Source organism: Vidua chalybeata, chromosome 2 (genome assembly GCF_026979565.1).
Source record: "Vidua chalybeata isolate OUT-0048 chromosome 2, bVidCha1 merged haplotype, whole genome shotgun sequence".
NCBI classification, from domain to species: domain Eukaryota; kingdom Metazoa; phylum Chordata; class Aves; order Passeriformes; family Viduidae; genus Vidua; species Vidua chalybeata.
In genome coordinates, this window is record NC_071531.1 from 32,702,124 (window position 1) to 32,724,849 (window position 22,726).

General features: G+C 37.8%; 1 protein-coding gene across 4 annotated transcripts in view; it reads right to left on the reverse strand.

The window, feature by feature from the left end:
- OCA2 (OCA2 melanosomal transmembrane protein) overlaps positions 1–22,726 on the reverse strand; it is a 187,785-nt gene that overhangs the window by 140,399 nt on the left and 24,660 nt on the right. For 3 of the 4 annotated variants that reach the window (XM_053934871.1, XM_053934869.1, XM_053934872.1), the window contains exons 3-5: positions 20,445–20,734; positions 2,719–2,817; positions 1,921–2,109 (exon numbers count right to left, since the gene is read on the reverse strand). In XM_053934871.1, the coding sequence (XP_053790846.1) occupies positions 1,921–2,109; positions 2,719–2,817; positions 20,445–20,734 (578 nt within the window). Of the gene's footprint in view, positions 1–1,920; positions 2,110–2,718; positions 2,818–20,444; positions 20,735–21,662; positions 21,716–22,726 lie in introns of all 4 variants that reach the window. The other variant, XM_053934870.1, reaches the window with a different exon arrangement.

A 22,726-nucleotide genomic window follows, 5' to 3' on the forward strand; every position in this document is an offset into this window, starting at 1 on the left:
TACAGTCATGAAAAGAAAGGAATGATGACACAAGACATTATCAGCACTTCATCACTGATAACATACTTTGGTATTACATGATTTATGGAAAATACTTAGCGACAGTTCAGTCAAAGATCCTCTATCCTGCTGGTCAACTCTGCCCATCTTTACATTACAGTTTCATTCTGGAATTCTGAGAATTTATTATGTTATGAATTAATAAATTGCAATCCAGACTGGTTTAATTTTAATGTACTTAATATTTTTTGTTTGCACTTTGGACTTACAATTTATAATAATATTTAAAGTTATTATTAGAAAAACCTTGATTTTAAGACACAAGTGAAATAAAATATTAATTAAGCATTTATAAACTAATAACCACTTGTTTGTAAATAACAGAAACTCGCCCAAAGGAGCTGGCAAGATGTAATAAAAACAAGGTTTTTGGAAATGGTTTTAATAAATATAGAATTTAGAAGGGTCTTTTTCTCCTGTCTGTTTGTTTTCACGACATTTTGTATTAGGGAAACAGCATTTTTAACAGCTTACATTTGAGATGTGATCAGCTTTTGACTCACCCGTGGTTTGCAATCTGTCTCTTCCTACAGTGTTAATCTGGCACAGCAATGCAAGTACAAGCCCTGTGCCAAATCCTATGCTGATATATGCCTCCAATACAATCCTATCTGACTTCAGTTGGAAATGCACAGACTGTAAATCTATGAAGAATTTCACCCCCTCTTCTAAGCCAAATGATTTTTGATCTGATCTGCATATGGTGTTGGGCAGTTTAGCATCATTTGTTATCTCGGCAGTGCTATGCTGATTTTCAACAGCCAAGGAGCTGATCTCATATGTACAGCTTGCACTATAACAGTGAAAATATTTCAAGGAAAGTTCTGCTAGAAAAACTTGCTCCTCCCCAGACTATAAACCTATGCTGTACTGGAAACAATGGATTTCACACTCCCAATTGATACCTTTGTTCCATCAAATACCAGAAAAATCTACCACAAACGTGAAGAAAAACACCTGCCAAACTTCTTTGCATGTGCTCACATTGCACTAATTGCAGTCATTGGAATTCTCCTGCTCCATTTGTTCAGCAGCAGAGTGGGAGAGCAGAAAACCATATGCACAATGAGAAGAAAACAAATGTGAAGTGATGAGCTAAGACAACACACAGATTGGGAAAAGATGCACTGACACTCCACTGGAAAGATGTGTCACATCAACAATAAGATGCGGACCTGCATTGCTGGGCTCCATGAAAACCCGGCAGAGCTATCTACGGACACCAAAACAAACTAGAAAAAGCACTGAACCTGTGGAAGGGGCAAAAAGAATTAGTATCTAAGATCAAAGGTTTTGCTAGTTAAATCCCCAGCAAAAATATCACAAGAAAATTTGAAATTAAGCTCTTATCATATTGCTATCTTCTTAGGTTCAATTTCCTCCATTCCTATATGATGTAAAAGACTACTTTGGGGTAAAGAGTGAAATATATTATTGTTGTCCAAAATGGAAAAATGCTGAGTTATATTTTGCTTTGTGTATATATGAAAAGCTACTGTAATGACTACAGAAGAACTTTTACACACATATTTGAATTAAAGTGAAGCAACAAAACACTGGAGAAACAAAAGCTGTGGAATCAACCACAGGGCTTTTAAAAAATTATTTCAAAGAAATTTTAAAAGCAATATAGAAGTTATTTAATTACAAATTTAGAAAAAGTCCTGTGATTGATTCTTCTTAGAACAAGGGGCTATTGATCGTTATGGAGAGTCTGTAATCAATTTCAAAATATCAATGGCAAGATACAGTCTAAATATGGAGTCCTATTGTATTAATTTACATAAAATCATTTTCTAGACATCTATGCATAAAAACAAATACATGCAGAAATTTTTTAAAAAGTGTTTGAATTCAGACCTCATCTTTGATAATTTGAACTTGACATGAAGGTTGTCCAAAATTTCGTATTTCTCAGAAGAAGCAGATCTGGGAAAACTTGTCATTTCACTTTCCAATTGAAACATTTGCTCAAATTCTGCAGAGCTGTTGTCCCATGAATCATCATCTGTGGTAAAATCTGGATTATGAAGAGCCATACACTGCAACCTGTCACACATTTTCAGCAAACATAATAAAACAAAACAGTGTTTTATTTCAACAAGTAGTAGATGCAACTGACCTTGCAGATCCTTACATTCACTTTGAGAGATTTTTATGGAAAATTTCATAGAAAGAGATTTATTCAGTACAGACCAAGCTCCCCTTGGTGACATAGCTGGGTGGACTGGGGAGCAAGAGCAAAGACCCCATGACATTTAGGTGCACCTGAGAGTACTAGTTCTCTGATACACCAGGCAGATGTATTTCAGGATTTGGTGTGTAAACTCCATCATCAGGGCCTTCCCTATAGTTCTGCTGTGTCTTTCAGTGCACTTTATACAACAGCACATGGAGGAAATAAGAGCACAGAACCTGCAGTTGTCTATGCTTAGGGCTCTATAATCACCCTGACCTCACACCTTACATCCTTCCCTTCCCTTTTTTCAGCCCCTTCTCTGCTACCAAGGTTCTCCAGAGTAATTCCCTGCTTAAAGCCCCTGCTATTCACTTTATTTCCCAGCAGGTTTGGTGTTAGGATATAAGAAAGTACCACATGCAATTAAGTAAAAGAGAACTTAGGAAAAAAATATTTTGAGAAAAATGAAAGTAACTTACCCATTTTCCTCTGAGGAAACCTTCAGTAGTGGTGTCTTCTCTGTAAAAACAGTGGTTTTTGACCTCAAGCTGAATAATTTTGAAAAATTGAAGTGATATCTTTGGAGGGAAAAAAAAAAACAGAATAGTTAAGTCTGCAGCAAAATTATTCACTACAGATCTACAGAATATTTTGCTACAAGTCCATTCAATTAGTTAAATATTCTTTAAGAATGGTGTTGACCTAAATTAGGGTTTTCATTCATTAAGTTTGAACTAGTCATGGTACTTACTTCCTCATACTCACAGGGGACTCATTCATATAAGTTTACACTAGCATACTTCATAAAATATGAGATAATAGAAGAACATATTTCCCATAAATGTTATTTGATATATAGATCACCATCTACAAATCCACTAATCTCTACAGCAACCTTGTTACTCTTTGTATTAGGGAAGAAAATCTGAATAGAAGTACTTCATTTCTGCAGCACAATCCCTTCCAAAGAGTTTCTGTCAAGCCTTGGTCCTGGTGTTGCAGATAATTAAACAGTGTAAACTACTTCTTGCCATATTGCAGCTTAGCATTGTGAAGGAGCTTTTTGCTAAAGTATAAATCCCCAAACTAAAGAAGCAGCTGAAGACAATCAACCACAACCACAGAGGTCTGGCTTTGGGGCAGACTTCTGATAGAGACTAAATAATTGAGCCATTCTAGAACATCTTCCCAAGACCAGGCTCTTTCAGAGACATTTCCTATCAAAATCAACATTATTCAGGTACACTCAGATGTATTCCATTCAAAATTGTAGCCTTCCACCACCAGAAAGTCTCGAAGAAATATGCTAGATATACAGTCAAAATGCAGATCTCAATACCCCTGGAGGAAATCCACTTAGAGGAAACCCAAAATGTCTTCCACTATTGCTGGACTGTGAGGGGAAAGAAACTATAAAATCATAGACTTCTAAATAAATACACAACAGTGACTGGTTATTCAGTCTTTTAAATATAAGGACAGCTCAAAAAGAAGAATTTGCATATTTGACTTTATAGCACGATGGAAGACAGTGAAGTTTCTTGCAATTTGTAGGGCTTTGACTTTGTAAAATTAAAACCTCCAGATACTGCTTTGGCCAGTTTGTTCAGCAGTGTTTTCAGTCAGAAGATGTGCTAGGTGCAGAGCAATTCTATATGGTTATTTCAGCCTTGAATGGCCACAACGCTCATTCAAACTCTGCTGTAAGTCACATATTTTCAGTATCAACTGAAGAAAGTGAAAGAGTTAGAGTGATTCAATTACTCAGTACCTCATGTCAAATGTTGGGCAGATTACAACTCAGGTGCTACATTGTACTGACACTTCATCTGTGAAGAGATGATTGCATAGTCTGTAGCTATCAAAGTGCTTCCTTCTTTAAGTAGGAGAATATCATTCACACAGAAGAAAGTCTAAGTGTCTAGCACACAGTCTATGTGTCTAACTATTAATTTGAAGCAAGTATTATTCTAATCTCACCATGGCTTTCAATATAAAAGGCTACCTAGAGCTTTTACAAAATGGAACCCATAGGGATAGCAGGAACATTATCAGGACTTTAAATGTGTGCCCACCATGCACTGCTGATAAAATCTGGCTAATCCCAACATTGCTGATAAAATCTGGCTAATCCAAACATCCCACTATACTCAAAGTCTGCATTCAAATGGGGCAATTTTTATAACAATTCTGATGGTGGACCTTGAATGTATGAGTTCAGAAATTTGACTCATGAAAAGACCATTTACTGTTTCTACTTTTAAACACAACAATGTCACTTGTTCCACAGGAAAAAAAGGCTTCAAATGATACATAATATATGCTGTTCTGATCTTACCTCACCTTGTGCACACTATTAACCTTCCTGAAATTCCTTTTGTCCTTTTCCTCCTGGGATGTGTAAAATCTGAGACTAGTAACCAGATACTTTCTATAAAAACTTCCATTTTCTTCTAATTGTTAGCGGTTGATACCAACATTGCTTTCTATTACACAGGCATGTGTATATCCACTGACAACCCACACCTCAGCAGCTCTTCACTACTACTGTGAATAACCAGTTTGCAAAAAGTGCTGAAGGGCAAAGCAACCACAGGAATGACAACAAGAAAAGGAGTATAAAGGTCAGGTGGAAGGTGGTTTAAGTGACAGAACCTGGGCTGAAGAATCCAAAATGCTAATTAAACACATCACGTTCACTTAAGTATCACCTTCAATTTCTTCCTACACTTTGTAATCCCCACTTGCTGGTATAGGTCCTGTCACTTTTAAATGGAACTATGGAGCTGAACAGATGGCCAAGAATGACAGACAGTAAAAAAGGAAAAGGTCTTCAGATAAAGTAAAAACAATTAGTACATGACAACAACAATTTGCAGAGAATAAAAACACATGGACAAGAATAAGCAGCAGGAAACAGCCAGGCTTGACAAAACAAAAATAGAGAAAAAGTAGACGAGCCTCCACTCCCCCATGATGTGATTACTCTAATTAGAGAATGAGAATAATATAAACAATAAAGCTAATTAGGGCATAAAGGAATCTTGAAGGCTGAATTCTCTAGAAAGAAAAGTTGTGAAAACATCATTAAAAAAAATGCATGGATTATAAAAATGAGAGTCATCCTTGAATACAGAGCCTAGCACAAACCCCTCTGTGCCCCTCATACTTCTGCAGAGATGTTGGAAGTGCAATTTGATCATCCACTTAATCCAAACATAAAAGATCATCTTCAACCAAAACCTAGGAAGGCCTAAAGACCCCCTGCTGATAGAGGAAGAAGTCTGCGGTGCTCAAAAACCATCTTAGCATAATTCTTAGTGCTCCTCAACCCAGCAAGTAGCTGGTAATTGGGACAGTGTAAATAGGAAACAAATCAAAATTTCAAAACCTGGGGTCAGGTCGCACTTTGAATGTTTTTTCCTGAACAAATGGCTAGAAACTTTGGTTATATCCATATGTTAGAATGGAGTATAATCCAACTCTACTGAGCAATTCAGCAACATTTCCAAGAGGCTAATCACCAGGTCAGCTCATTAACAATAGTCAATTGTGAGTTAATTGGTTAAGGCCTCACAAGGCCTCTCTTCACAGGATGAAAAGACCACTCTAGATTTGCAGGTAAGGATCTGGTAAGCTGGGCACCACTTGTGTTCATGGTTCTTCTCTCATAGCTCAGACTTAAAAATCATTAGTATTTTCTACATCAAATATGAGAATCATAGAATAGTTTGAGTTGGTCAAATTGGCCCTCTGGAGAGGTACAGTGAGAGCAGGAGATGAAAGGAAGAGATGTGGGAGACTCCAGTTGCTGCTCCCAGTCTGACTAATGTCCTCAGACATTAGTCAGAGTTGGTGGCTGACGGAGTCTGCTTCCCATTACCTGCAGGTGATACCTTCCTGCCGTCAAGCCCTAGACCTGCACTCTGACCACATTTTCAGGCATTTCCTAATGGTGTTTACACCTGAAATTTTAAACAAAAGGAAAAGGAAGACTTTGTGCTGGGCCCTGATGTTCAGCCATAAGCAACATTTAAATCCCAAATGCACTACAGCAAAGGACGCCAAAAGAAATAAACATCCTACAAGAGCCTGACAAAGTAAAAGATCATGCTCATTCTAGTTAGGCTGCAAACACTTAAAATAATCTCTAGATCTGACTGGAACCTATTATTTAGCCCTGTATTGAAAAGATTAATCATGGTACACAATGTATTGCTTTTATTCCTTATAATAAAAAGGATACATTTTAAATAACAGCTAATATAATGTTTCATCTCCCATGTGTTATGCCCTGCACGCAACTATCAGTAGGGGAGCTATTTCTATGAAAACAGAAAGCAATAATTCTCACTTCCATAGGAAAGATCAGGTCAGAATTGAAGAAGAGGTGAATATGGAAGCATATATATTATGTAGGAACATCAAACATTTTTACCATGACTTATTAAAAATTTCACTATATAAAAAATTAAAAGCAGAATGCTTCCCCGATTTAGTAATCTAATTCTAAACTAGTAACTAAAACTTTTATAAGCATGAGGTTGCCTCATAAAAGCTCAAGAATACTACTGAGCCAAGAGTTTATAACAAATACAAAAACTAAGCAAAGTTTTCTAGAAGAGAAGTCCTGAGTAAAAATATGAGAGCTAATTAACCATAAAGGAGACTAGTCACAACAGCATGAATTTAATTTATCACTACTACATTCTTTTAGAATAAAGTCTAATTTCAGAAACTTCATCTTCCTTAAATAGAAAACATTTATACAAATCATATGTACTGAACTAATTACTCTTACCATAACTGTAAAAACAAAACAAAAACAAAACAACACAAAGAAGGAAAGCCCCAGACCAGCTTTTGACTGCACTTAAAAGACATTCTTCCACCAACTTGGTATTTGTGAGTTTCTGATGAAGTCCACATTTTGGGGAACAGTTATGTGGTACAAACTGTGCTGACCAACATCAGAGCATTCAGGTCTTAAACCTTTACCTTTACTGTGCACTAAGCAGCTGTATGCATACATCTGACAACTTTGCCATGTACATGAGCCCACACAGAGCCACAACCCTCTGTGATGATTTCTCCTCAGCGGTAGCACACCATGGGGAAATTGTTATGACTACCCATCAAAAATCAAGTGTGGCAGCTGATACACTCAGAGTCAAGAGAAGGATCAAAGACTCCAGAGCTCATATCTCTCTCTACACAGTTTCCAGATATTTCCTGGTGACTTCTTTATGTAGCTTCAAAATCAGCAAATAACCTCCAGACTCTTTAAACACATCCAATGTTAAGATGTCAGAAAAAATAAGCAATGAAGGCATTATTTAATACAGACTCATTTTCTATTAGACAGGATTGTACAGGATCCTGCAGAGGGACCCCCAGAAAGGGATCCTGAAGGGCTGGCACTGGCTAATAGCCTGACACTGTGAGAGGTACAGCCAACTGGTAGATCTCATTTTGAAAGGCATTGAAATGCCAGAGTGTGTCCAAACAGTAAATAAGGTGGTGAAGGGTCTGGAGCAGCTGAGAGAACTGGGGTTGTTTAATCTGGAGAATAGGAGTAGGAAAGGTCAGGGAAGATTATCTCTCCATGCCTGAAGGGAGGTTGTGAGGTGGGCATTGGTCTCTTCTCCCAGAAAACAAGTGACAGGGCATGACGGAATGGCCTCAAGTTGTTTCAGGGACAGTTCAGATTGGCTGTTTGGAAACATTTTTTTCACAGAAAGGGTTGTCAAGCATTGGAACTGACTGCTCAGAGAAGTGCTGAGTTATGAGCAGGTAACCAGCAGTTAACTCATTTAAAGATGTGTAGGTGTGGCACTTAGGTCCAGGGTTTAGTGGTATACTTGGTAGTGCTGGGAAGGCTGTTGAACTTAATAATCTTAAAAGTCTTTTTCAACCTAAATGATTCTATTATTCCAAACTGAGAAACATATGCCATGCCAAGACCCCAGGCAATTAAAGAAATGCTTAAGAAATATGTAGAGAGTGTGTGCTGAGCTCATCCTAGATGGAAATTGTTCCTTAGATAGGGCACACACTATGTGCTTGCTTCATTCATTTCTGCTGGATTTGGAAAGTGAACATGTTCTGCAAAGGCAATTTTAATTTCAAAAATAGCCTGGAGTATAGAGTGCTTCATGTGATTCCTCTTTTAAAATCAAATCGTGCTTTGTAGGGTTATTGTGCTTCTCTGAAAAAAAAAATGGGTATCTCCACAATTTTGTAATTTGTTTACCTCGAGAGTCTTTGCCTGCTTCTGTCAGGGAAGGTCTCCATCAGTAAGACATTGAAGGGTAGTAAACAGACCAGGACCTCACTCTAGTGGGTGAAGATAAAAGAAACGACTTAACCTTTAAGCTGCCATTAAACATTTCTGATTCTACCTCAGAGGCACTGTTCTCCATACATTTTCTTCTCCCATGTCAGGGTATCATGAGGTCCATCTTCCTTGTGGGAGGGAGCCAAAAGCAGGGACTGGCCATGGGTCTGGCAGGGCCATGATCTTCCCAACCAGAGCCTGTCCCACAGCACCCAACAAGAGAGCAGGGACAGGGTGGGGATGGGGACACAGGTCAACTCTGATTTCATGAGCATCCAGCAGGACCACAGTGATACAGCAGGTCCAAAAACCTACCATTAGAAGGAGTAAGAAGTTGGACTGAAGAGCATATCTGCTGTTTCCTTCTCTAAATTTTCTGCTTCGTCAAAGGGAATTGGAAAGCTAAGGAGACCACATGGAAAACTGCAGACAGTCTGAAGGAGAAAATAAATTTCAGGAGCAGAGGCTGCCAAAAGAGTTTAGCTGTTAGCAACTGCCAGCAAGCTGTAAATTTGAAAGAGGCATCAGGAGCCAGTATGGGTAGTGGTCCAAATTCCAAACCCTGTTTCCCTATGGATTACACTGATAACCTGTTAAGATGTATTATCTGCAAATGCTGCAGAGTATAGTGAAAAGTAAGTCTGTAATAGAGAAGCAATTTTTCAAGAACACTTAAAGAATAACTACATTTTTTGATACTTTAGTATATTCTGCAGGTTTGGCTTTTAAATGCCAGCATTTTTCCTTGACATTCACAATGGGCTTTTAGTTTAACCAGCTCTGCTGCTAACTGAACTTATGACAAATAAAGGAGGATCACACCTTTTTTCTGGTCCATAAGGGAATTTGAAAAATATCAAATATTGAACGATATATCTGACCAGCCTTTCTTAAAGATGCAATATGGGGGGCTTAATGATGGAAATACAAACAGAAGAGTAGGTCTGAGATACAACTAGATGATGTATCCATGTCTAGAGAAGGTTGTTATTTGTCAAGCATTGAAGTGATAGAATGTTGTAGCATCAAAGGTTTGGGGGAACATATGTTAAAACATGAATAAAAAGTACTTTTTAATGTACATTTTATTTGCACTTAAATCAAATCTCTTTTTCATTAAAAAAGTTATTCAATGTTGATTAAGTGTACAAAAAAAAATCTATCAACAAGTTCTTCCAGACACAACTTCCTTACAACTTCCTAACTAGTAACTCTTCCAAAACAGAGTAATTCCACATAACTGGTCATTTGCATTCCACCTTGAATTATATCAGAGCCAAAAACTTTTAAAACATTGAAAATCCCAGAGGAACAAATTTAAAAACCCAAACAGAATGAAAAGTCAGCTCATAACAATAAAATATTTTCTCTTCTATTTGGGTGATATTCAGTGAAATTCAAGAGTAAATGAAGTTTTATCTCACAAAGAAGGTGCTCTTCCCTGCAATAGTCCTTCATTTAGATCACTGTTACATATTAACATACACCATTTACAAACCTCGGGAAATTCATTCCATAGCCTTGGGTTCTGGTTTGCTACCAAACATCTTTTCCTGCCTTAGTAGGCCTTAGAAATCTAGACCCTCAAGGCTACAATGTCAGAGAAGGAGCTTCTAATCTGTATTAACAAGCAGCTTTGAAACACATATTTTTGATTTGTTGCTGACCAAAGGGAGACAAATTTAAAACACAAGATCGGAGTCCATAAAAATGTTCAACTGAAATTCTCAAGGTAAAAAGAAGCAGGGGGAAGAAAAATGACCACCAAACAAATCAACCCAAACACCAAGGATTATAAATAACACATTCCAGAGAAAGTCTGGGAATTTGATTTTCTCATGCAGAGTATCATGCAAATATATTTGGCAAGTCCCCCCTAAAGTGGGCTAACTGACCACAAAAAAAAAAAAAGTTATTTCAGCTTCCCTTCCTCCTGATTTAAACTTTAATCCTTCTCCAGGTAAGAACATGCTGCTGTGCACTGAAAAACCAAAAACCAGAATCACATCTCTCAGGATTCAAAAGGAAATTCCTCTTCCTACACAGCAGATGGCTTTGTTCCAGCAGTATAGTTTAACTGTACATCATATTTCTTAATACACTTTTTCCCTCCCTGTCACAGAGATGCCAGACTCTTTCCTTTCAGACACCACATTCCCTTCAACCCTGTACAGAATGGAATAACTTTGGTTACTCCATAGTCTCACAGAGGTAACTTCCTTCCATGTTGTTCCTGAAATGGCATATTCTTCATATGTCATAATATTGGTTATCTATGTTTTTAAAATTAGCACCATCCCAAAGTTAAATAAATCCTGAATACTGATCATCAAAAAAACAGATAGAACAATAACTCTTCACTCTTCTGGCCACACAGAAATGAGGTTACATAAATAAAACTTCATTCTGTGCTCCCAAAGAAAAAGAAAACAGAAAAGGGAAAGTGTCAGTACCCCTGGCTTAAAAGGAAAATTCTTCATCAAGGGATTATCTGCAGAAAAGGGGAAAGCCCATGCTGACATGGCTGCCCTATGCTAGCAGCTTCTGTACCAGCAGCACAACACAGCTAATGCAGATAAAGATAGAAGAAATTTTAGAGGTGTTTTGATTCCTCAAGCAGATACAATGCCTGAATAATCTATTACTTTTTCAATTAAAAACTCTTGTTAGCATTCTGAGAAGAATGAACTGAAACCACTACTTAAATGTTTAAAAAGCAGTTCTTGTCATTTGCCGTGTGTTGAACCAGTTATGCAGCTATTTGATTATCAACTCAAATGGATAAAACAGGTTTCATTTTCTTGAACCAACAGTGCCTCCAAATAAGACAAGCTTGAAACACAGGGAAAAGTGCTGACAAATACAATTCTTGCATATATTTTTTTCAATAAAACAACTCCAGAAATCATTGTCAACAGTTGCTGCATCAACAGCTCTCATTTTAATACCATCTGCACAGGCACTTTGCAAAAAGAAAATATCCATAGAGTGGGACATAGCAGGAAAACTGAAGGATATTCTGACAAAATGGAAATGCAAAGGAGCCAATTAAGTGGATACTCTTGGCAGCAGAGCAAAAAATAAAATAGCAAAACAAAACAATAAACAGTAAACAAACAAACAGAAAAAGACACTAAAGTGCCCATTAATCAGACACTGTTATTAAAAGTTAATGTAGTAGTTTCTGCACCTCAAGAAACAACACAGAACAATGGTTGTTCCTCCATACAAAAATAACAGTTTAGAGAGAAAATAATGTAGGTTCATTTGAGTAATGGCATTTATAAGTAGGTTATAATTAAAAAGATATGTTTTAAAAACAGACAAATATAAAATGTTTATGAGATGTAGAGGTCCATAGCAGTGGGTTGTCACAAAAAAAAAAAAAAATCACTTTGTACTATTTTAAGATTACGGGAAATGAAAATTAATTAGAACAGTGGAAGAACTGAAGCTACAGGAATTATTTTCTCCAGTAGCATTAGGAAAATGCGTGGACTGAAGAGAAAAAAATAACACGACACATGGCAGATAACATGACACAGAACAGATTTTGACCTAAAACAAACTTAAGAAAAAAGCACATGGACAAATTTTTAAAAGGGCATTGTTTAGAGAGGATGGACTCCATCAACATTTTTTATTTGTCATGAGGTACAGCTACAGTCTCAGCTCTGAAGTATTATTCCAGTTTATCTATTAATTTATTTTGGTCAACAGTCAAATGCTGTAACCACAATAGGAGAATGTTCTTACTTGCAACTTTATTGTTAATGAAGACCCTCATTCCTGAAGAGATACAGATGCAGCACAGGTGAGATCCAGATGATTAATTTTGCATCCAAGTAAATAAATTCCGTTACAAAGAAGGAAGCCAGTGTCAATACTTAATTTAGATGACCTCAAAGTATTACATGCATGACCTGAATCTCCTCAGATTCATACAGAGTTTAGGAAGCATGAAGACCCAGAATTCTCTGTTCTCCAACCTATCTACTTGAGCCTAAAACATTTTTGGAGTGGTATATCAAGAAAATTAATTGATTAGTGCTACTCCAAATTGTAAATAGATTGGTACATTTGTTAACTGTTTTTGATGCAGAGTTCTTGTGTTTTCTGCCTCACAAACATGAGATTTCCAGCTGAAGGCAAGCATGACAGGTCTAACAACAACAGTGTACCTCTATCAACTTTTATCAACAGAAAAATAGATTCAAAACTGTGATTAGTACAATGTCCATACATACAAATCCTTATGAAAATCTATCATTCTCTTCTGCCAAGAACAGTCTGTTTTCTGTCAAAATAGGCAAGTTGGAATATTTCTGGCTATGTAATCCTCTTCAATAATTTCATTCAACTAGGAGCAGGTTTGAAAGGAGTGCTAGTTGTCATTTTTTAAGGTTAAAAACAATAGCTTTCCAAAGATTGATGTTCAAAGTTTTTACTCTGAAACACCACTACTTCTTACAGTTCTGATTTGCCTAAGTTTTAGTCACATACTACAGTATGCCAAGCAGATGTGACCCAAAAAATAATATCTAAAATACATTAATTCCATTGCACCACTTTGTAGAGCATTTTTTTTTCATTGGCCTGTACTAGAAAGCACTAGGAGGCCCAACATAGAGTACAGAGCAAACTGGAAAAGAAGACATATGCTGCAAATGGATGCAACAAAAAACCACAAATTTACATAATATTACAACATTGCCCTTCTCTTTTAGCTTATATGATTAAAGACACATCATAGAAAACAGAAGGGTATTCCTTGTTACCCTCATTCTGGGTTTATTCTTCTTTTTGGCAGAATGATTCACTAAATTCAGGTTCATCCTTTTCACTGTATGAGGTTTACATGCTGAACCAGCTGTCAATATACTCCTAAAGAGGTTTCCAGGTCACATGTCATTGACATGGTTTAGGAGGTAGAGTTGCTCACATCACATCTAGGAAGATTAGAAACAAAAGAGTATTTGAAATTGCTTTTACTTTTTTATTTTCTTGGCAGCAGAGAAAATGAATTGCATCAGACCACAAGAGTGGGAGGAAAAGTCACTGCAAAATATTTACTCTATGCTACTCAGGATTAGACTTCTTACAGTAAATTCCTCAAAAGCATAGTGTTTCCTCCTCAAATATCAAGTGCAAAGCCCTGCCAAACATATGAGTTCAATGTAACTGCCAGGGTGGCCATCTGAGGGAGATGCTTTCATACTTCACTTCAGAGAGCTCCACTTCAGGCAAGGGAGTCCTTACAGGAAATCTGCTCAAGGATACCAGGGAGTGAATGGCAGATGGACTGTGTTTACTGTCCTTACTGACTAGCACAGAAAAGACAGTAGCTCTGAAAGTGTGAGTGAAGCCTTCAGCCTTTCACAGCTGCTTCTGAATGATGCTAATTCACATGGTACTGATTCAATACTGATTCACTTTTTAAAACTGAGTGGCTGTAACTGCCAATCTGTTTTATATTTCACCCTGTCCAAAAGAAATAATATAAAAACATGCAAAGAAAAGAAAATAAAAAGAAAAAAACAAACACAAGTGCATTACTTTTGAACCTACCCAGTTCTGACAGCCCTGGCTCCAGCTCACAGTGCTGTCCTTGATGTAGCTCTGACCTGCTGTGGGCAGAGCTCTGTGTGGTCTCTGACTGCTGCTGGTCCATTAGCACAATTATTGCAGCTTGTCCCTGCAGCCCCATTAGCCCCTATCAAGTAGAGAATTGCTTGTTTTGTCACTGTCTGTAACCATTTTGGTGACTCATTTATCAGCTTTTGCTCTATTTCAGATAGTAAATCACTTGAGCTCCTTATGTACAACAGGTTTTTAAAAAAGCCATATGATTTTCCAGACTACAGACTGTGACCTTTTTTTTTTACTTCACTGGCTAATTTCTCCCATCTACATTAATCGATTTTTCCATCAACTACATTCAATTTCACATGAACCTCAGTTCTTTACTATATGACCATCACGATCTGGGAAATTTTTGCTGCAGCTGAGGAATGACTTCCAGTGCTTTTAACGCAAAAGGACAAAACACTCTGATGCCAATTAATTCTAAAGAGAGAGACATTTACAATTTGAGGCAGACTGAAAGATACCCATCACCAGCAGAACTATGCTCTAAAACATCTGCTCTTGACAGCAAGCTATGAAAGGAAAAAGAAGAAGAAAGGAAATATTTCTTTCTGTAATCCCTTGTGGGGTGAGATTGTTTTATTTTATGAGGAATCACAGCCTTCCATGTCTTTATCTTGTTAACATGTCTTGCTTTTGTTTGAAAGACCAAGCTGTAAGTAATTATGAGCGCAAGATATTCACTGTTAGCAAGGAATGCTGCTAACTTGGCTGTCTGGCTTCAGGGTTTGGGACTAACAAGTGCATATTCTTGTTACTTGCAGCTTTGGGTGGAGTTGAGATTTTTTTCATATCTGGGGACTGATTGCATCAAAGTCTTACTTATAACCACAGCATAAACTTGCTTTTACCTAATTCAATCCATAGCTTAGTACACCCTGCTCACACTCTGTATTTCATGCTGTATTTCACCTTCACCCAGTATCCCTTTGTAGCTGCATGGAAGAGTTTCCATTCATTTTTTTCACTACTTCTACTGCCTCTGCATTTTACTGATTTCTGTCCATATAAATGCTTCTCCTTCCACTTCTGTCTCTAAGTCCTCTCTCCTCCTCTGGCAGCAGCTCCCCAGCAGTCTGGGCAGAGGATGAGACAATTTTTTTTGGCCAAACATTCAGTATGAGCTAAGCCAACCAAGCTCTTACCACATCACCCTGGCTATTAGACTAAAGACTCAAACCCTTCCTTTCCTCTCCCTTCAGGTCCTTATATTTTCAACAGAATAATAGTCATTGGAAAGAAGAATCAAGAGTATATAAAAAAAACAATGCTGATTATCAAGAAATTTTCTTATAAAATAGAATACCTGAGTAAAAGTTGCTGTTTTAATCAATGTTTCATTATATATTTTAAAAGTAACAATGAAAGAAAAAAAAAAAAAAAAAAAAAAAGATGGTCTTGGCAGACTGCGTCTGGCAGAGGTATGTGGATCCATACACTTACCAAGAACTGGGAGATGTGTGTTTAATGCTACTCAGAGCAAAGCAGAAGTTGTGTATCCATATCCTACCAAACAACTACATAAAGTAACTCCCACTAGCATTACTTCTTATTTGATTAGACCATGAAATCAAGATTTTTTTTTCCTCTCCCTCTATGCTCTACAAAGTTCATAGGCTCCTGCTCCTCCTCAGGCTCATTGAGGTCCACACCTTACATTTCAATGGCCCAGACTTACTGCCAAACATTAGCTTTCCCTCCATTATTCCCTTTCTCAACTATTTTGGCTTCACTTTCAGGTCATGTCTTGTTCTACCCTTCAGCTGCAGAGCCTGGGCCCACAGAAAAGTTGCCATGTTATCATGCCGACCATTTACCACCCAAAACCAGCGCTGCAATGGCTGCCTATACGTATGTCCACCTAATGCAGTAATATATGTAAGGACTATGGATTTTTTATACTTTCTTTTCCTTCTTCCTAGTCACTGTCCATGAGAACAGTTGTTTTTCCCCACATAAAACTTATGCACATCTACCCTGCAGAGAAACTGGGACAAAACTGAAATCTTATTAATTAGTATAACTTGTCCAGCTGCTAATGAGAAGTTATGATTTCTGTAAATCATTCACTATGTCGGAGCTGCCACCTGCACACACACATATCAGCCAGGAGCAAAGCACACAGACACATTTTTCAATGAAAAGCTTCACAGAGAGATGTTGAATGTCTGAGTTATTTGCTTCATCACAGATGGCCAGCTACTCCTCATGTCAGCTATTCAAGCCCCGGGCATGCCCTCCTGCTCAACTGTGACTGGCCCTTTGCAACATGCAACACATTTCTTTTCGAAGTCTGACTGACTTGTTGGCTTTACCCTTCAATGTAAAAAAAAAAAAAAAAAAAAAAAAAAAAAAAAAATCTGACAATAAAAAGCCTTTCCTTGTTCAAACAGGGAAGTTTACGTGAGGGAAGTGTTGTCCAGTTCCATCTTGTATATGACTGGCATTTTTCCACAACTGGCTTAAGAGATGTCACAGAGACAAACCCCATATTACCATATTATTAACTATTAGGAAAGTGCAGCTGCTTGCAAAATTCAGGCACTTTGTGGAATGTCACAGGCACTCAAATTAAACATTTGACTTTTGGAGGTCAGTACACTGCAAATTCTTCACTGAGTGCTAAGCTCAATGTTTAGCCTAACAATTGGGAAAGTGTGAAGCAGTTAATTAGTACCCCTAATTCTTTCAACAGAGCACTCAGAAACAAAAATTAATAATGATGGGTTCTTGTTTATAAAATGTTCTGTCAGAGCAAAAAGCATTTGAGTGGCTACATGGGAGCACTGTGATTTTAGTCTGTCAATGGCAGAATAGAAATTGTAGTATATGACCAATCTGAGATAATGTGAACATTTATAAGAAATTAGCACTGAGATGATGAATAACACAAAGCAACAAAAAAATTAAACAATTTTGAACACAGAGGAACTTATAATGAGTGAAGCCTCTTTCTGTAGGTTTCATTAACAGCAGAAATTATGTTAAAATCAGTCTTTTCCTGAACACACCTCTTTTGCTCAAATGAAGTCAAACACTCTCTTTAAGTTACACCATACAACTACATTTAAGTCTTCCTTCTGTTACCATGGCAAGACATCTTTTTCCCAGGAAATGCAGAACAGCAAATTAGAATAGGGCAGCAGAACCCCACAATAACTTATTTATTTGACTATTGTGCATAATATGGTCTTTCTGTTTTTCTTCCTACCATTTAACCCAAAGTTTTGCTAGAGCTGCCTATTGATTCTTTTGAACTTTTCAGGCTTTGAATGGTATTTTATGATATTATAGAGGCAACAGCAGGAAGCTTTAATCTAAGAATCTCAGAAGTTCCATGCCCATACATAGTTTGCTCATGATAAGCTGTGTTGCAGCCACATGCCTCCATGTAAGCCATAAATGTTTGAGAGGTTCTATTTAAAACCAAATGAACCAAACTAAATCAATTAGCAAGGTCAGACTTTACAACTCCTTCCATATTATTTGTTTACTGCAGTGTCATAGCATTTAAAGATCCACATGGGGAATCAAAATGCAGAAACATTTACTATGGATAAGAAATGAGAGGGAAGCCAGAAGTGCCATCTTTCAGACAGCAATCAAGATAACCATCACTTGAGAATGATGAAGGTGGCAGTTTGCTATGAAGTCATCTATCTGTCCTGGACTCTTCTCTAATGTTTGTGTGATTGACATTAAAATCAGAGTAGTTCCTACACAAACATGCAATTATGATGGAAAGTCTTGGCTCAGTACACATTTGAAAAATTTAGAGAACCTGGAAATCTTATCCTGAAAGATAATTCAGCAATTTAAGTTAAGTAGATGCATTAAAACAAACCATACAGACGTGTCAATTTAGTGAACCACTTTATGGAAAAATGAAAAAAAAATTGGTTTCTTCTTTTTTTTGACCATCAGTAGTTTTCTTTGCAAGCAAAAGAACAATTTACACTGAAAGCTAATTCTCATTCTAATGAAACTAATCAAATAACTTCTGACTCTGCAAAAGTTTATCCATGTTTTTATCCACATTCTGTTGGATAGTCCAAATGATTTAAGGGTAATTGCTCATATAGAGTGGTCATACAGGTCACAAGTATTTTAACTGCATCTGATGTATATTGGTTAAAATACATGCTAAGGAGAGACTGATATGTTTAATCTTCATGCCAAAAAAAAAAAAAAAAAAAAAAAAAAAAAAGTCAAAATTGGAAAAGGAACAGGAAAAGATCAACAAGAAGAAATTTTGAAAGATCCTTTCCTGAACCCTAATATACTGCAATAGAAGATTAGATATACATTTGTCTGAAAGGAAGCATGGGTATGGGTATGCCTATTTAATTGTACCTCTATTCCTAAATCACACACAGTGACTCATTTACTCAACACTAACAGCATTAGCAAAAGACTTGGAGTTACTCCCTGTGCTCACAGGAAGGTGGGCTCCCCCATGACCTAGTGCTTTTCATCTCTGGCAACTGAGACCAGAGATGACTGCAGACTGGTTCAGAGGTTCACAGAAGTTGTGTATCGCCGGTACACAAATTCATATCGCTCACTGAAAAATAATAGGAAGAAGTTAAGCCAGAACAAAGAAAGCTGGTTCATAAGAATACAAATGTGGATTTTGTTCAAGTGCCAGGATAGCAAACAGGAGAGTAAATAGCACTGGCAAACACAGCTGTAGCAAGATATAGATGTGAATTCACAAAGTGAATTCACTGAGTGCTTTGGATGCACTCAGTCCTTCCCTTCTCTTCCCCTGCCTTCCCCCCATCCTCACATATATATTGTACTTACCATGCTCTTTCAGAATAGGATATTAACTCATCCCTTCACATACTGAACTGAAGAACTTTCACAAGATTTGTTTCTGTCAGTAAAATTCTTAGTCAACACAAAAAATCCTCAAATATTCTAAAAAAACCCTAAAGGATTTATAGGACTTTTTTTGGTCAAGCTGATAATTTGATTACTTTTTTAATATTTGGAAAGTAGAGCTATAATGATTTCCAATTCTCACTCTGACAGAAACACTTTCAGATGCAAATTAAAAAACTGACTGGATTGACTATAGATTTCTATGTCATACTTATGATGTGTGTAATAAGAGGCACAACAAAACTCATCCAACTAGCCTGGCTCTCCTTTGCTCAGGTCAGGGAACTTACCAAAATATCCCAAACTTCCTTTCTTCCCAAGATAAGCACATTTCCTTCTAATTGAGATGCAGGGGCATGGGACAGATTTCAGCCCTGCTCATCAAACCAGAGATGTCATTAGCACAGCCAGAATTGTGGGGAGCCCCAGGACTGCACCTCCCAGATGACATGATTTTCCTCATTTGTAGCCATACAACAAAGGTCTCCAGCATCGGGTTCCAGATATTTTGCTGGCATTCTACTTCACAACTGCAGTTTAAGCCTTGCTCAATGTAGACATTCCAGGCAGCACTTTGAGGCCTGTGCTCTGCAGGAGTTTGGATTGGTTACAGCACTTCTCTCTCACTTTAGGTCCTGTCAAGTCACCTCTAAAGATGCTCAAAACTACCCAAAAAAGTTGACAGTCCACCCTAGCTGCCTTTCACTCACTGTGGTTGCTGCTGGTTCAAAGCTTTCAAAATCCACCTGAAATATTTTGGGGTCTATAAATTATTTCTAAGTGCTTACAAATAGAATTGCTGATATTGTATCTGTTGCAACAGGAAAGATTAACATCCCTGCCCAGCAACCTGCACCTTTCCTAGTGTGAGAGAGGATGCATGAGGAGCACACACTCCTTCTCCACTTGATATGTGGTGTGTCAGCTGCCAGAGTTGTGCTATATTGTGCCATTTTAGTGTTTGCAGCCTCAGCTGTAGCGATTCTCTCTATGTCTTTATGATGCATTTTTCTAAAAGAGGTATAGAGTGGGATGTGAAAACTACTTTATCTCTGAGTGTTTTCTGACACCAAGTAGAGAAGAAAAGCCAAGTGTCTGATCTTGGAAACACAGCAAAATTGGCCTGTGGTGGCTATTAACACTGAGATTAATTTAGAAATCTCGTGATCCATAACCCCTCCATGGCAATTACAACTGCCCTGATGTTCCATTAAGTTTTTGCTTCTTTGTGTCAGTGGAAGAAATATTGACTTAATGAACATATGTATCTGTCCTGCAAGGAAATAAAAATTAATTTTGATTTGCAGAAAAAACATTGTTTGTTTTTATTCTTACCTTCCCTGCATGGGCACAGGAGTGAAATCTTTCCCAAGAGCAACACAGCCATCCTCCCCTATTGCTGATTTTTCACACAGAGTCTGTGGCCCTCCAAGGCTTGCTACCATGCCATGATACTCTTTTAATAGCTGCAGCTCGTTGCAACTTCTGGTCATTGGTTTGGTTGCCACCTTTGCAGACAAAATGTTTTGATGTGACGATGTCTGATTCAGCTCCATCTCTTGTTGTCTAGAAACTGTACTGTAATCTTCGTTATCCAAGTACATCTGTTCCTGGGGGGCGTTCTCCTAAAAAAGTGAAAACAAATATACTAGGATTCAATTGAATAGACTCAATGTTTAATTCAGTACAAGCATGTTAAAAATGCCAATCAGATTTCTTTGAGCGCATTTTTGGGTATTTCCCTTGTTCATTTATTTACACCAGATACAATTCCAATGTTTTAAACATCTTTGCAAGTTCAAAATTAGCCACTAGCACTGAATTAGATAAATAGATGGGTCATCTGCTTCATCCATGTCTACCATTTTTTTCTCCCACAAATCTCCCAGTGACTTGCACTGACTTAGCCCATAAAATAAGCAAAAATCATCTTTGTATTAGTGGCACAAGAGTCACTGCTGCAGAACATCTTCCCAGCTTAGGAGAGCACTGCTTCACCACCACCACCACACAGCTTCTCTCCAAAAGCTGTGGTGACAGCAGCCTCATGGAAGCCATCACTCTCCACCAGCCCTTGTGCTCCCTCAGAAAGCCCTGTCCTGCTGCAGATCCACCACAGATGATGGACCCTCATTAAGCAGGGCAGGTACGTGAGTTTTATGAAGACAGTGTGTCTTTCTAGCAATTGCCAGAGGCATTTATGAAATGTGAATCCAACCTTGATGAAAATGAGGTTTTATTATATGATTATTAATGGTGATTATAACAAAAAATAGTGCATAACAATCGAAAAAGCTTTTATGTTCTCATCATTAAAATTCAATCTGAAAAGTTATAAAAACCACTTCAGAATCCCACATAGTGCACAACTCAGACATGACGACTGAATTAAAGATCAGCCTCTCTTAAACACATGCTGTGGAATTTAATCATGGGAATATTTCAGCATAAAGTGCCAAAGCCACTGCAGAGGTGAGCAAGAGCTCAGGAAGCAGGCCTGTCAGCCTCCAACATCCTTCAGGTGGGGGAGCACAGCCTTGTCAGAGCACATACCTGCTCCTCCCTGCAGAGATCTCAGCACAGGACACTTAGGTACTCCTGCAGGGCTGTGGGGCAAAAATAGCACAATAATAGGTTCTGCTTCAGTCCCAGTGGGAGAAATCACTTGAAACAGAAATTACAAACAGCTAATTATGATTTTGTGCAGATTTGAGCACTCATGGCCTTACAGATTAGATGGGAATGGAAGTTACTGAAAAGAAAAAAGATTGCACATACAAGCCACCACAAATACAGGTCTTGACTCCAGGTAAAGGTAGGCTGGCTAACCAAATCTAAATCAGACATTCCCCAAGTGGCATACCCTTCCTCAGTTCTGTACTTCTATTTCTTTCTATTCTCAATGCCCTTAGTTCTCCTCTCCTAATATTTTTCACCTGTCCTTATAAGCAGATTGACAAACTTGACTCCTCCCATCATTGCACAGTAGATGGAGTACCATGTCCAGTCCTGGTCCCCACAATTCAAAAACAACACACAGACTAGATAAGTCCAAAGGAGGGCCACAAAGATGATTAAATAGCTAGAGAATCTGCCCTATGAGAAAAGACTATAGGATTTAAGTATTTTCCTCCCTCGGGAAGAGAAGGCTCGAGGGGGACCTCGTTGTAGTTTCAGTAGTTAAAAGGTGAATACAAAGACAGGCTCTCTCTTCACAAGCAGCCACACAAAAAAGAAAAGAGGCAATGGGTATGAGTTGCATGAGGGTAGGTTTCATCTTAACACAAGAAATAAATTTTTTTGCAGTAAGAATAACAGCAACAACATCCCCAGGACTAGAGGACTCATCCCTGCAGATTTTGAAGGCACACTAATCAGGCTAAATGATCTCATTGAGGCTCCCACAAAAGGTAGGACCAGATGGTCTTTCAAGGACCCTTCCAACATGAGTTGCTCTATAAGTGTACAGTTAACAGCCTGAAAAAGATCAACATAAATAAGCCTTTTCTTAATTGTGCTTTATTGGTTTTCTTGGAAGGGAGAAAAATGAAAGGGAAGGTAGGGAGAGTGTAGTAAACAACTGAAAGAAAGAAGGTAGCTTCTACTGCTTTCACAGG